Below are 12,415 nucleotides of genomic sequence, written 5' to 3'. Positions count from 1 at the left end.
CGGTATAGCCAACGCACAAGCATCCTACGTAAGAGATAAGAAACGCCACAAAAGCTTACGAGTAGATGCTGCGCTTGGGTGATGCAATGGCTGCAGACGTCTATAAGAAGCAATTCGCTGGGATTTGCCTGATTTGCGAACCCCCTGTCGTTGCATACTACGCTACGTAGGCCGCCAAACCTGCAGCTCGCATTGGACGTATGCAGGCTGCCAGTCCACAATTCCCAACAAGTGTCTCCAAAACCGGGCAGGATGTCGCGTGCGGCATTGCTTCTTTTGTGAACTCGACCTATAGGGGGAGAGCGAATCAGGAGCCATAGCCAAGAATCTGAGGAGCAAGGCGCTGCTGGGACTGCAACCACACCCGGGCCGTGCGTGCCGTTACGCACCCTCTGCCCAGACGACTGGCCGCTGCCAATGCCGGTTTGCCAAGCGATTACAACATCGGACTGGGGGTTTGCGTGTCGTCACCCCACGGTACGCCCAGCCTGCCAACTCGAAAAAGCAAAGGAGGCTGTGGGGGAGTTGATGGGCCATGCAGACTTGGGGGCACAAACCTGACCTTGGCGCAAGGAATCAGCTTCAAGGCCTAAGGATCAGCCGATACTTATTCTCCCTATTCTTGTGAGCGGTTCATCTTCTTTGACAATGATTTACTGTTTCATATTGCGAGATGACGAGCCCAGATAGTAGCCAGTTATCGATGGAGAAGAAGAATGATGAAGAGGTCGTGGTGAGTTGCGACACATCCATCCACCAATAGTTACCCCTTTCTTTAGCATCACTAACACCCCGTCTAGGTCTCCTGGGATGGTCCCGACGACCCTGAGAACCCCCTCAACTGGACATGGAAGAGAAAATGGGTTGCTACCATTCTTGTGTCTTGCTTCACCTTCATCTCGCCCTTCTCGTCAACCATGGTGACGCCCGCGCTGGACCAGATCGGCGCCGAGCTCAACATCCCCAAGGGCTTCATGCAGGCCCTGGTCATGTCCATCTTCTTGCTCGGCTACGCTCAGGGACCGTTCGTTCTGGCGCCGCTCTCTGAGATATACGGCCGCGTATGTGTGCTGCAGTACGCCAACTTGATCTATCTCGCCTTCAACACTGCGTGCGGCTTCTCCACGTCTAAGAGCCAGATGCTGGCCTTCCGCTTCCTGAGCGGCATCGGAGGCAGCGCGCCGCAAGCCGTAAGTCATCCCAACATCCTTGAATTTATGCATCCTCGCTAATATCTGCTCTTTTCCTCTGGCCTAGTTATGCAACGGCGTCATCGCCGACGTCTGGACCAAGGAGGAGCTCGGCAAGGGCCAGACCATCTACGGCATGCTGACCTTCATCGGCCCCACGGTGGCGCCCATCGTCGGCGCCTACATCTCGCAGAGCGTCTCCTGGCGCTGGATCTTCTGGTCGACGTCCCTCTTCGACGTCGCGGTCCAGGTCACGGCCTTCTTCTTCCTGCGCGAGACCTACGGACCCCGCATCCTGGCCAAACGGGCGGCTCGCATCAGGAAAGAAACAGGCGCACAGAATGTTCGCACAGAGTATGATGACGCGAAGCGAAGTTCGGGTTCCATTATTCGTAGGAGGCTGGTTCTGCCCTTCATTATGCTGGTCGCGCACCCGGCAGTCCAGGCGCCGTCGGTGTACAGAGCGTTTCTGTATGGTGTGATGTATCTTTTGTACGTATTAATGCCACAACCCCAGTCTCATAACTGTCAATCGTGAGGACGTATGCTAATGACCAAGAACATAGACTCTCGACATTCGATCGCGTCTGGCAAGATATCTACGGAATGGGCAAGACCATCTCGAGCCTCCATTACTTGTCGCTGTGTCTCGGGTTCATGATCGGATTGCAGATCAGCCATCCCCTGATTGACGGTGTAAGTTCTTGGTCTCTGCATACCCAGTCAAATACCCCCTTTCAAGCTGACAGTTTCCTCGCTTCTAGCTCTATGCCTGGTTGAAGAAGTACTACAAGCGCACCGAAGGCGTTCCGGAATGGCGCATCCCGCCCATGCTCCTCGGCGGCCTCCTCACACCCCTCGGACTCTTCATGTACGGCTGGACCGCCAGCCCCTCGATCCACTGGCTCGTCTCGGACCTAGGCTGCGTCTTCCTCGCCGCGGGCCTCATCCTCGCCTTCCAGTCCGCGCAGGCCTACGTGACCGACGCGTACGGCGCGCGCCACGCTGCGAGCGCCGCGGCCGTCGGCGCGTTCCTGCGGACCATGTGCGGGTTCAGCTTCCCGCTGTTCGCGCCCGCCATGTACGACGCGCTGGGCATCCCGTGGGGGACAGTATGTTGGCGTTCTTGACGCTGGGGCTGGCGATACCGAGTCCTATCTTGTTGTGGTTCTATGGGGAGAGGATTAGGGGTTGGAGTACGTTGGGGCTTGTCTGATTGCACTACTTTACAAGATTCGTAGCAGAATCGAATTCGTTCGATATCCCTTCAAGGGCATTGCATTTCCCGATGTCTGATTCCTCCATTGCAGAATGGAGGTCGTGCGAGGTGTCGTACAGGATCGAAGTTCCCCTTCATTGGGAGATTGTCTGTGGACTCTTCGGAAGAGCACAACTTGACTTCTTGAGTGATATGCTGGATTCAATATCAATCATGTAAGAGAAGCGAGAATGGTATTTGGCCTTTCGTTGCATAACACTAGAATAATTTGGGATAAACACCAGGTTTGTAGGCATTCGCCTAGGACTTCGCAAACCGATGCTTAAGGTGCGCAATAGTCTCTGCCACTGGCCCTAACCCCGCAAGAACACTTCGACGCGAGATGAGGCACTTAATCGCTAGCCATATGGAGTCTTTTCGACTGTAAGTTCTCAATCCAGAGACCCGTCTTGGCAGCGGTCTGCCCCGGTGATTCTGCACCAGCTTTCTATATCCTTTCCCGTGGTTATGCGCTCACTCTCTTCGTCTTCTGGCACTTGTTATCCAGCGAACATAGACTGTGAAAGCTCGGCTCGCTTCGGGCCTCTTGGTAAGTGATACCTCTAATGAGGGACTGTAGGTGCCTGGTTGACAGGTAGGTTATCCCATACTCATGTGCTAACCTACCGATAGTTATTCCATATCCAAGACGGTCCCTTGTGGGTATTCAAGCTGGAAGTATGTCGCATAAACAACATCAGAGGCTATTCCAACCGAAACTACGGTGGCCGTGGCTGGAGCAACGACCCCCGCCGAGAGGACGCGGACTAGGACCTCGTGGTCGTGGAACAAGCTATCGCGGTCGTGGCCAAGGCAGATTCCGACGAGAGTAGACCATAGCGACGCTACGACTTCTCGTCGACACGAGGATTCTCAGTACGGCCACTTGGTAGATGGTGTATCGCATAGAGATGTCCAGCAGCTTGGGGCTTAATCTTGTTTCTGGCCTAATTAATCAAGTTTCCGGCCTTTGTGTACCAAGCTGAAACCACATTTAGTAGTTGAATAAAGATGCCACTGCTTTTTGGTACACCGTATTATACAATTTAGTGACTGCTTATGTATCTACTGCAGGAACTGCGCCAGCGTGGTCAGCATCTCCTTGGTATCTTTCCCATCCGCATCCTCGACCTCGTCGACGCCCTCGATCTGCTCCTCGATCGAGCTCCGAAGGACCTTGAGCGTCTCGTCGCGCTCGGCCAGCAGCGCCGTGATCTTCCTCCGGGCCCCGTCGTCCTCGGCCACGAGCCACGCCAGCACGACGTCGGTGGTCTGCAGCGAAAACAGCCCCGCATCCAGCCGCCGCGAGAACCAGTCACCCGCGTACTCCTCCCGCTCCTCGGCGGTCTTAAGCTGCGCCTGCTCCGCGCGGATCTCGGCGTCCGCCCGCTCGACGCGGGCCGCGAACTGCCGCCGCAGCTGCACGAGCTTCGCCGTCTTCTCATAGTCCTTCTCCACGAACTTGGCCAGCGTGCGTATCCGCTCCGCAGAGCCCCCGGGCAGTAGGCGCAGCATGGACGCGAATATGCCGATCAGGTGCTCCAGAGTCTGGCTGTCGTTCTTCTTCATGAACATGGTGAATATAGTCTTCAAGCCGGCCGCCTCGACGATCTTCTGGCAGACTTCGGCGCCGGTCGGTCCGCTGGTGGCGTGGTCCAGGAGTCGCAATGCGGGACCTTTGCTCATCTTTCCTTCCTTGAGCATGATGAGGCAGAGCTCAACGCCCTCTGCCTCTGTGAACTTTGTCTTTCCTTCGGCTTCGTCCACGAGGCACGTAAGCGCCTCGAATAGGTTCTCCATGTATTCTTCCTCCTCGCCGCCCTTTTCAGGGTCGCGTTTTCGGTAGCTGGCGATCAGTTGTAGCATTATATCGGTGGCGTCTAGCTCCGCGAGTTTCGTCCGGTTCTTCGGGCTCGCTTGCAGCAGAATGGCCAGAATTTCGGCTGCGTATTGTTTATTTTGGCTCATCCGGCTCTCCTTGGCTTGGATCCGCGTCAACAGCCATTTTATTAAGTGCTCTGTACTGCCGACTGCTTCGGCAGCTGTGGTGCGCCGGCTGGCCAGGTTCTCCAGCACGCCCAGTGCATAGTATACGCCGTTTCGGTCGACTTCTTCTTTCTCGTCGAGTCGTTCCAGGTTACTGCCAAGCAGGCCTAGTAAGTCGGCTTCCAGCGCTGCGTCGACTAGACTATCCCACTGTTCCTGTGACGCATCAACGTCGTCGTTATCCGTCAATTCGTTAAGAATTTCCAGGACGTCAACTGAGATGTCGCTGTTTTCGTGCGCCAGTAGCGAGACTAGTGTGCCTGTGCAGCCGAGGCGCGCAAATTCAGGGTACAGGTCAGGATGCTCGGTTAGGATGCTCAGGGCCTTGATCTCGCCGTCCAGGTCGGCTTCGGACTGGATAAACTTGGCTGGGTCGTCGGCGAACTTGGCGCGTTGCTGTGCGTTGCGGGAGACCAGCTTCTCGAAGTTGAGCGATGTTTTGCGCAACCAGGGCAGGTCGATCTTTTGTTCGGCAGGTATGTCGACGCCGTCTACGTAGTCGAGGATTTCGCGTTGTTCCGATGTGATTCCGCTGCCAAAGAAGCGACCCTCCTCATCGTCGCCTTCCTCGTCCTCTGGTGGTAAGGTGGGACCGTAATCGCCTTCCTCGTCGTCGGGCGGCGGCGCAGGGCCGGCTTCTGTGTCTTCCTCGTTCTCTAAACGTGCGGATTTGTAGACCTGGCTAGGGTCGCTGATTGGGTCCAGCTTGCGCTTGCTGCCCACACCTTTGAAGAGCTCGTCGATGCTCGTCATTTTGTGCGAAGTGGCGCCAAACCGACCGGCGTGGTGGTGAAATGGCTGGTGCTGGTAAAGTGGTTGTTATTTATTATTTCAGGTCAGGTCAGCCTGGTCGGTGCTAAGCAACCAAAAATGTCCGACACTGACACTGGGACCAACGGCTTAAGCTGGAGCTAGCCAACCAATAGGCAGCACAAGGGCACTGGACTACCTAAACCAACCAGCGCGCATGCACAAGTTAACAACAGTTATAGACACTGGAACGCACAATACCAGTGAGTAATGCCTGTTTGATCTGGCCGCTATGGTACACCTGGTTAGTCCATTATCTTGTTCGAGTAATTGTGGCCGTTGGCTATGTCCAAAAAGCTTTCAGGCTGAGGTGAGTTCTGGTTGGTTCGGAAGCTGGTCCAAGACATGGACTTCTGGCTAAACGTTCGATCAATGTTCGGGTGATCTGCAAAGGGAATCGATCTCTCTTTCCAAAGACCTGGTGATTGGACTTTACGGGACATGAAATAACATCCATATCCCTCTTCTGCACACCAACTGGCGATTCTTACCATGTGCATTTTGTACTTACATACTTCTGCTGGGCTCTTGCACATATTATGGCTATAGGCTCGCACTGTGCTGTATGGTTTGTACCTGCTCTTGACAACTGACAACCTTAAATATGAACGCACTCCAATTGGCGATCCCACTGACAACCTGATCTCACACATGGTATCTAACACTTGGTGATGCCATGCAAGATCATACGGGATGTGTGGTCCCCCTTGAGGTTGGTTGTCCACTATGTGGCTAAATTCACTGCTAAGACTGGTCAGACATTAGCTAGCGACAAGCGAGTACGCCCTATCGTGCACTGCCATACTCGGCTATGTATGGAGTGTATGTAGGTTCCTTTGGTCTTAGGGGCGAATGAGGTCTCGGAGCTGACCAAGTCAGACCGTTATAGACCGCCGCTTGCTCCTTCTTCTGCCAGATGCAACGTCTTGGAATATGTTATAGATTCTAGAATCATTCACTCTTTGATTTCCTTCAGTTTTGCTTGATGTGGACATCATCCATATAAGAGGCAAACTTTTCCTGGTGATTTTTCCTTTCTTTTATTTCTCGGCAGCCTTCGTTAGCTAAAACGTGTCCTAAAGAAAGAAGAAGGCATATTTACAACAAGATCGCGAAACCAAGGAGTCAGTCAACATGGCCCCGACACTCATTCTCATTCGCCATGCCGAGGCGTTGCATAATCTTACAAGTCAGCATCTTATTTCAAAAGATAACTTCTCATGAAGTCTCTACTAACCGTGTGGCCGCAGAGGACTACCAAATCCATGACCCAGAGCTCACAGAGAATGGGCATGCCCAAGTGCAGGAGCTCAGGGCCAACCTGATGAACCACCCCGTGGCCCAGAATGCCGGTCTCATCGTGACCAGTCCCATGATCCGCACCATGCAGACTGCCATGGGTGCGCTGGACTGGTTAATAGAGAAGGGCGTCAAGATCGAGGCCGATGCCGGCTGGCAAGGTATGCATGCCGCACTTGTTCGCACAAGGGGGGTGGGGTGAAAAGGAAATAGGAGGCCATAGGCATAGATCTTACCCACCCCAAACCTGGTCTCCTAAGCGACAAGGACAAGAAGGAAAATGCCAAATCTGATCGACTAACGCTGCTCTTCTTACCCAGAAAACTCCGCGAAGCCATGCGACACCGGCATGCCCGGCGCCGCCGTCGCCCTCGCGCCCAAGTTCCCTAAGGTGGACTTCAGCACGCTGGACCCAGTGTACCCCGACAAGCGGACGCCCGCCGGCTCGCACTACTTCGCCACACGAAGTGCCATCCTGAACCGCGGGCAGGCCTCGCTGCGGCGGCTGCGCGACCGTCCGGAAAAGGTCATCATCGTCGTCAGCCACTCCGGGTTCCTGCGGCTGGGGGTTACGGGCTGCTTCTACCTGAACGCGGACTACCGCATCTTTGACTTTGAGGCAGAGGAGCAGGTCGGCGAGGACGGGGTCACGCCTCAGATCCGGCTCAGGCAGTGGGAGGAGACCAAGGAGAAGGGCGGCGGTATGGGCAAGAGCTGGAAGGATATGGTTGAGCTCGGCAGCGGTTTGCCGGATGAGATTCCGAATTAGACGACGGATAGACATAGACAGCATGCTTGGTCAATGACCAGATCACTTGCAAAAGACACGGCCCAAGATAAGAAGAGTCTGGCCGGCCGCTTTACGGATGAACGAACGCGCGACATATAGAATCATCACATGATATTGGCCCCAAAGGGCTTTGATGCAACCTGAACCAGAACCTGTGCCTCATCTATGATGTACGTACCATACTTAGTAGGACAACCACAAAACCAGTCACTAACACGCCCGCCCGACCTGAAGCTTCTCTCTTTATCGACATATCCGGACAGCAGCCGCCTAGAGCCCTCGTGACAAAACTTGGGGGGTCACGGCGCGATGAACCGATTTTCCTCTCTCGCCCAATCCCGCACGGCTAATTACTCGGTGAAGCAACCCTTCCCTCTCCAAGAACCTGCGTTGAAGTGGGATCGCGCCGGGGGCCAGTTGAGCTTCAGTACAATGCGTGCATGTTCGTTCTCTCTTTACTTTATGCTACCAACGACGTTGACGATCCCATAACATACATCCCATTTCCTCACTTGATCGGTACTGTGTATCGCTCTCTGCCTTCTGTCTGCTTCGTTTAAGAGACCTCGACGTGAGGGGTGGGGTGGATCTCGAAGACGGCCTTGAGCAAATCGCTCACGACCTTGTCCTGGCTCTTCTTGCCGGCCTCCTGGATCTCCTTGATACGGACCTCGGCCTCCTTGTTGGCCTCGTCCTCGGCCGCCTTGTTGCCGGCGCCGTGCTCCGACTCGAACTTCTTGAACTCCTCCTCCTTGTTCTGGCGGTACGAGTCGATCTCCCTTCTTGGCCTCGTCGCGGGCCTCTCTCACGCGCTTGGTGCGGAACTCGCGAGCTGGAAGGGAGGGGCATAGAGTTAGTAATGACGAAAGCTGAGATTGAACAAGGAAACTTGTGGTGGTTCGCGCTCGTCGGCGTGTGAAGCTGGGGGTGGGGGGTGGAAGAAAGGTGGGAGAGTCGGGTGGCTGGCGTCGGGAACTGGATTCAATGCGTACCCTTCTGCACGATCTTGGATGCCCTCTCGCTCGGCCTGCGGTGAGGGTAGTTGATTAGTTCACACATCTTGAATGCATAGTCTTTGAGGGGTAGTATCGCTTACATCAAGCAAGGTCTGGATACCCTGGGAGTTTTGAGCCGACTGAGAGATAGCAAGTCGAGTTAGCAACATCCATCCATGAGGTTGGTCCGAGGTCGAGGCATCAACAGGCCTACCATATTGACTTGCGAGGACCGGTCGGGTCGCGGGGTGCGTGGCTTGAAATTGAACTGGCAACTGGGGCGGAGCGCGGGCTCTTGGGTTTAATGAATGAGTGATGCGTTGAATGTGCTTTATTGTAGGACTGGGAGGAATGGGAACGGTTGATGGATGATGATGTAGGGGCCCTGGGAATGCACTCAACTGTCGCAGCGCGGCATTACCTAAGTCAGGCCCGATACACTGTGCAGCAGATGCAACAGCTAGCCGATACGCCTGGACGCCCTGATTGACGTCGCTGTCAGGCCGAGCCAGGCTGCATGTGACGGAATGTGGCCCAAGCTCCCAACTGCGAAATCCTTAATTCATATTCATGGGCATCTTGGTTCAATGTCATCGGCTCACCAGGTTTGTAGCGCAATAGACAACGCCGTCATAGAACAAAACCGCCGAGAGTCTTTCAAGAGACCATGTTATAGCAGTTGTCATTACGCACCTCGAAAACCCGTACACCATGTCGCAAGCTTCCAAGCTCACTCTGGCCGGCACCTCCTCTTGGCCCTAGGAACCGTCGTCTTCGTGCACTTTCAACAACAATGTAAGCTCTTCTTCACAAAATCCCATGGTTTTGATGGCCTGCTAATTCCGAATAGTTGAGAAGGATGTATGTAATTGTCCCTTGTACTTGCAATCATTCCCATGGCATCGCTTTTTCGAGAACAATGCTCCTGCCAGACTTTACATGGTTCTATCATGATATCGCAAATTGCGGGCTAATGCCAGAGATTTACAGGCAATGCACCAGGGTGTCGTCAGGGACATGGAACAGCAGCGCGTGAAGAAGGAGCGCCAGCTAGACTTCGACATGCAGCGCGCACTCGAGGAAGAGTACCGAAAGGGGCAAACGGTCAAGGACAGTGTGACGGAGCTGGAGCCGCCCAAACGCTATCAAGGCAGGTATCATTAATGTTGGGTTGGGAAGCCCGCCCACGTCACTGTCTATATCAAAAAAGAAACCGCAGTTATACGATATGGTCGGTCCGGCAAAGAAGGAAATCTCATACTAGGAGGGAGCTCAAAAGAAAAGTTCCCAGCCCATTACCACCGTTACCCCTGAATCCCACGAATTGAAGTTGCAGTCCCCTACACTTGACATCTAGCCTCAGCACCGGAAGACGATGCACTACAAAGAATCGAGCAAGAGCTCGGTTTGAAAGAGCGTTGCAGTATGACCAACTTGGCGAGTGGGATGATTCAATTCGTAGCCATTAAAAACACCACCGACTGTTAAGGGGGCATTGGAGGAGGCCACTTCGTGCTCAGGAGTACCTAATCAGTACCTAACAAATGGGCTCAGTTGACTCAGCTTATTGGGCGTTGAGGCGTCTAGGCCAACGAGTCAGCCACGAGGGGCGGCGGAGTGGATACTGGCCTGTTACTGGCACCTGCTGGGCTGCTCTAGGCCACCCCGGCTTACACCGGAGCAAATAGGGAAAAAAAATTGCCATGTGCAGCCAGGGACCTGAAGGAGATTAGACAAGATTAGACAAGCCCCGAATTCCAGCCGTTCAGATCGTGCTGATCCGGTGGGTCTTGGCTGAAATTCCCCTGGGGAAAAGGGAAAATATGTACAGTACGTACTGGGCGTATAAGTTCATTCCGTCTTTCCCTCTTTTCCCTTTGTTGCTTCATTCCCTTTTCCACTTCCCGGTATCTGGCCACGATCCCCGTCCATTTCTCCGGGTGGTCATTGCCGATTTCGTCGGAGCACGGTTCCATGGGCGCCGCAGCTCTCCCGCTGCCACCGACTGGCAGTCTGCCTCCTCTGTGCAGGCCTGACACTTTCACCGAGGATCAGGTCTTGGCTAGTTTGCAGAACCTGGAGGCCATTTACTGCCCCATCCCGCTGTCCCTCGCTTTGCAGTCGCCTAAAAGGAAAAGAAGAACCCACTGCCGGTTGCGCCCACACCTCCAGTCGACTCTGGCTACGTATCAGAGACTGAAAATGAAGATGCGGAAAACGTGAAGCAAGCACTGGAGGAACTGCGGTGTGATGCGTTCGAACGGGATTTCGCCATCCGCTGGTTGACCTCCTTCGTCTCGCGGGCTGAGGAGATGATTCTTATCCCCGAAGAAGCGCGCCAACTAGCCACCGACAAGGCCTACTGCATCCTCGAGTCTTTCATGAGCGCCCCTGACGAGGAGGAACACGAAGACGAGGGCATCGTGCGCGACTTCGCCTTCACGTTGCGCTCCTCAGCGCCATCGCCAGTAACCGGCTCCTGCGAAAATGGTATTAGTGTGCGCCTGCTTGACGGTCCCTTGGCAAGCACAGACCACACCGCCGTCGGCCTACAGAGCTTCGCGGCCTCCATCATCCTGCCCGAACTCATGTGCGCCTCCCCGGCGCGGTTCGGACTCGAGGACCTCGCCAAGAAGGAGGCGCCGCGCATCGTCGAGCTCGGCGCGGGAACGGGACTCGTGGGACTCGCCATGGGCCACATGCTGCCGCATCTCGGCGTCCCGCAGCCGACCCCCTGATCGCGACGGATTTCCACCCGGTCGTGCTCGAGAACCTGCGCGCCAACATCGCCAGCAACTTCCCCGGCGTCGAGAACCCGCCCGTCGACGCCTGCCACCTTGACTGGTCGGCACCGTCGCGCGCGCCGCCGCTCGATCTGCCGGCCGACATGCTGGTCGCGACGGACGTCATCTACGCCCCGGAACACGCCGTCTGGCTGCGCGACTGCGCTTCGCAGTTGCTGGCCCCCGACGGCATCTTCTGGGTCCTCATCGCCGTCCGCACCAACGGCAAGTTCGAGGGCATCAGCGACACCGTGGAGGCCGCGTTTGGCGCACCCGAGTGTCCCAAGGATGCGGAGGGGCGCAAGCTGTCTATCCTCAACATCGAGACGCTGGCGAAGCCCGATGGCCTTGGGCGTGGGGATGAGAGCGGTTACAAGCTGTTCCATATTGGCTGGAAATAAGAAAGGAGAGATACGAAACGGCAACTAACTACACGAGCACACGAATGAAACGAAACGACACCCTTAGAGTCAATAGATGTCAGTCGTCATGACGAGATGATATAGACCAAGCATATAGAAAGATCCTAGATCCTAGATTCTAGATCCTAGATATAGAGAGCGAAATAGTTCCTAGACCAAAACAACATACTGAGGCAATTGACCCCTCCATCGCCGTGAGGCGTACCTAAATGCGCCCATCAACAGCCACCGAAGCAGACATGCACACTGGCAACAGTGTGTCAAGTTGCCCATAGCCAGGCAACCGTGTTAGTCTTGCAGCAGCAACGTGCCGTGCACGTTCGGGCTGGGAAAAACCAAGCGGACATACTCCCAGGAGACTAGAATCGCGGTCAACTGGTTAGAAATTGTGTGTTTTCTCCACTTACTTGAAAGCCCACAGCCAGCCCAGCGCCAAGTTCGCTTCGAGTATTCTACCCGTGGCTAAATACCGAAACTTAGCACTAGCCAATAACACGCACTAAAGACTTTTCCAGTCCATATTTGAGGATCCAGGTTTGTCCTTGGTATGTAACCGCTTGTTCAATTCCAACGGGCTTTTGACTGTGCTGCCCACGGAAATTTCCCTACTTGTTCGATCCACGGTACTTACAACACCGGGTCAAGATCTAGCAAGATCAATGTATATATAGAAACTCGTGTTGACTTATTCAGGTTAGACGTGTCCTCACACAGTCAAAGGGAGGGATGCGATGCACCGTCTTATATCCGCTTTCGACTAAAGTGATTGGACCACCCCTGACCCCCAGATCCGAGATCCGGTGATCGCCGCCCTGTTCTCTC

General features: G+C 54.7%; 6 protein-coding genes across 6 annotated transcripts; 4 read left to right on the top strand and 2 right to left on the bottom strand.

Annotated features, from left to right (window-relative positions):
• Window positions 1-673: 673 nt before the first annotated feature.
• On the top strand, window positions 674-2,486 carry PG997_014517 (MFS multidrug transporter; the record flags this gene model as incomplete). The annotated part of the gene is made up of 6 exons (XM_066818831.1): window positions 674-733; window positions 801-1,190; window positions 1,258-1,682; window positions 1,757-1,886; window positions 1,955-2,302; window positions 2,424-2,486. The coding sequence occupies 6 exons, from the start codon at window positions 674-676 to the stop codon at window positions 2,484-2,486; spliced, it is 1,416 nt and encodes a 471-aa protein (XP_066661019.1).
• Window positions 2,487-3,513: 1,027 nt separating this feature from the next.
• Window positions 3,514-5,247, bottom strand: PG997_014516 (uncharacterized protein; the record flags this gene model as incomplete). The annotated part of the gene is made up of 1 exon (XM_066818830.1): window positions 3,514-5,247. One exon carries the CDS (start codon window positions 5,245-5,247, stop codon window positions 3,514-3,516), a length of 1,734 nt encoding a protein of 577 aa, XP_066661018.1.
• Window positions 5,248-6,438: 1,191 nt separating this feature from the next.
• Window positions 6,439-7,372, top strand: PG997_014515 (uncharacterized protein; the record flags this gene model as incomplete). The annotated part of the gene is made up of 3 exons (XM_066818829.1): window positions 6,439-6,493; window positions 6,555-6,764; window positions 6,924-7,372. 3 exons carry the CDS (start codon window positions 6,439-6,441, stop codon window positions 7,370-7,372), a joined length of 714 nt encoding a protein of 237 aa, XP_066661017.1.
• Window positions 7,373-7,950: 578 nt separating this feature from the next.
• On the bottom strand, window positions 7,951-8,519 carry PG997_014514 (uncharacterized protein; the record flags this gene model as incomplete). The annotated part of the gene is given in 4 exon segments (XM_066818828.1): window positions 7,951-8,150; window positions 8,161-8,225; window positions 8,386-8,420; window positions 8,490-8,519. Coding segments are annotated over 4 exon segments (330 nt in total), but the record flags the coding sequence as incomplete, so codon positions are not given.
• A 396-nt stretch (window positions 8,520-8,915) lies between these two features.
• Window positions 8,916-9,552, top strand: PG997_014513 (cytochrome c oxidase assembly protein; the record flags this gene model as incomplete). The annotated part of the gene is made up of 3 exons (XM_066818827.1): window positions 8,916-9,183; window positions 9,239-9,249; window positions 9,379-9,552. The coding sequence occupies 3 exons, from the start codon at window positions 8,916-8,918 to the stop codon at window positions 9,550-9,552; spliced, it is 453 nt and encodes a 150-aa protein (XP_066661015.1).
• Window positions 9,553-10,362: 810 nt separating this feature from the next.
• Window positions 10,363-11,572, top strand: PG997_014512 (Protein-lysine N-methyltransferase EFM2; the record flags this gene model as incomplete). The annotated part of the gene is made up of 3 exons (XM_066818826.1): window positions 10,363-10,443; window positions 10,521-10,878; window positions 10,944-11,572. The coding sequence occupies 3 exons, from the start codon at window positions 10,363-10,365 to the stop codon at window positions 11,570-11,572; spliced, it is 1,068 nt and encodes a 355-aa protein (XP_066661014.1).
• Window positions 11,573-12,415: the final 843 nt, after the last annotated feature.

The sequence above is a fragment of the Apiospora hydei genome (assembly GCF_038363865.1).
Source record: "Apiospora hydei strain CBS 114990 chromosome Unknown utg000010l_segment0_segment0, whole genome shotgun sequence".
Lineage (NCBI taxonomy): Eukaryota > Fungi > Ascomycota > Sordariomycetes > Amphisphaeriales > Apiosporaceae > Apiospora > Apiospora hydei.
Note: the sequence above shows the minus strand (reverse complement) of the source record. Positions and strands in the feature narration are given on the sequence as shown.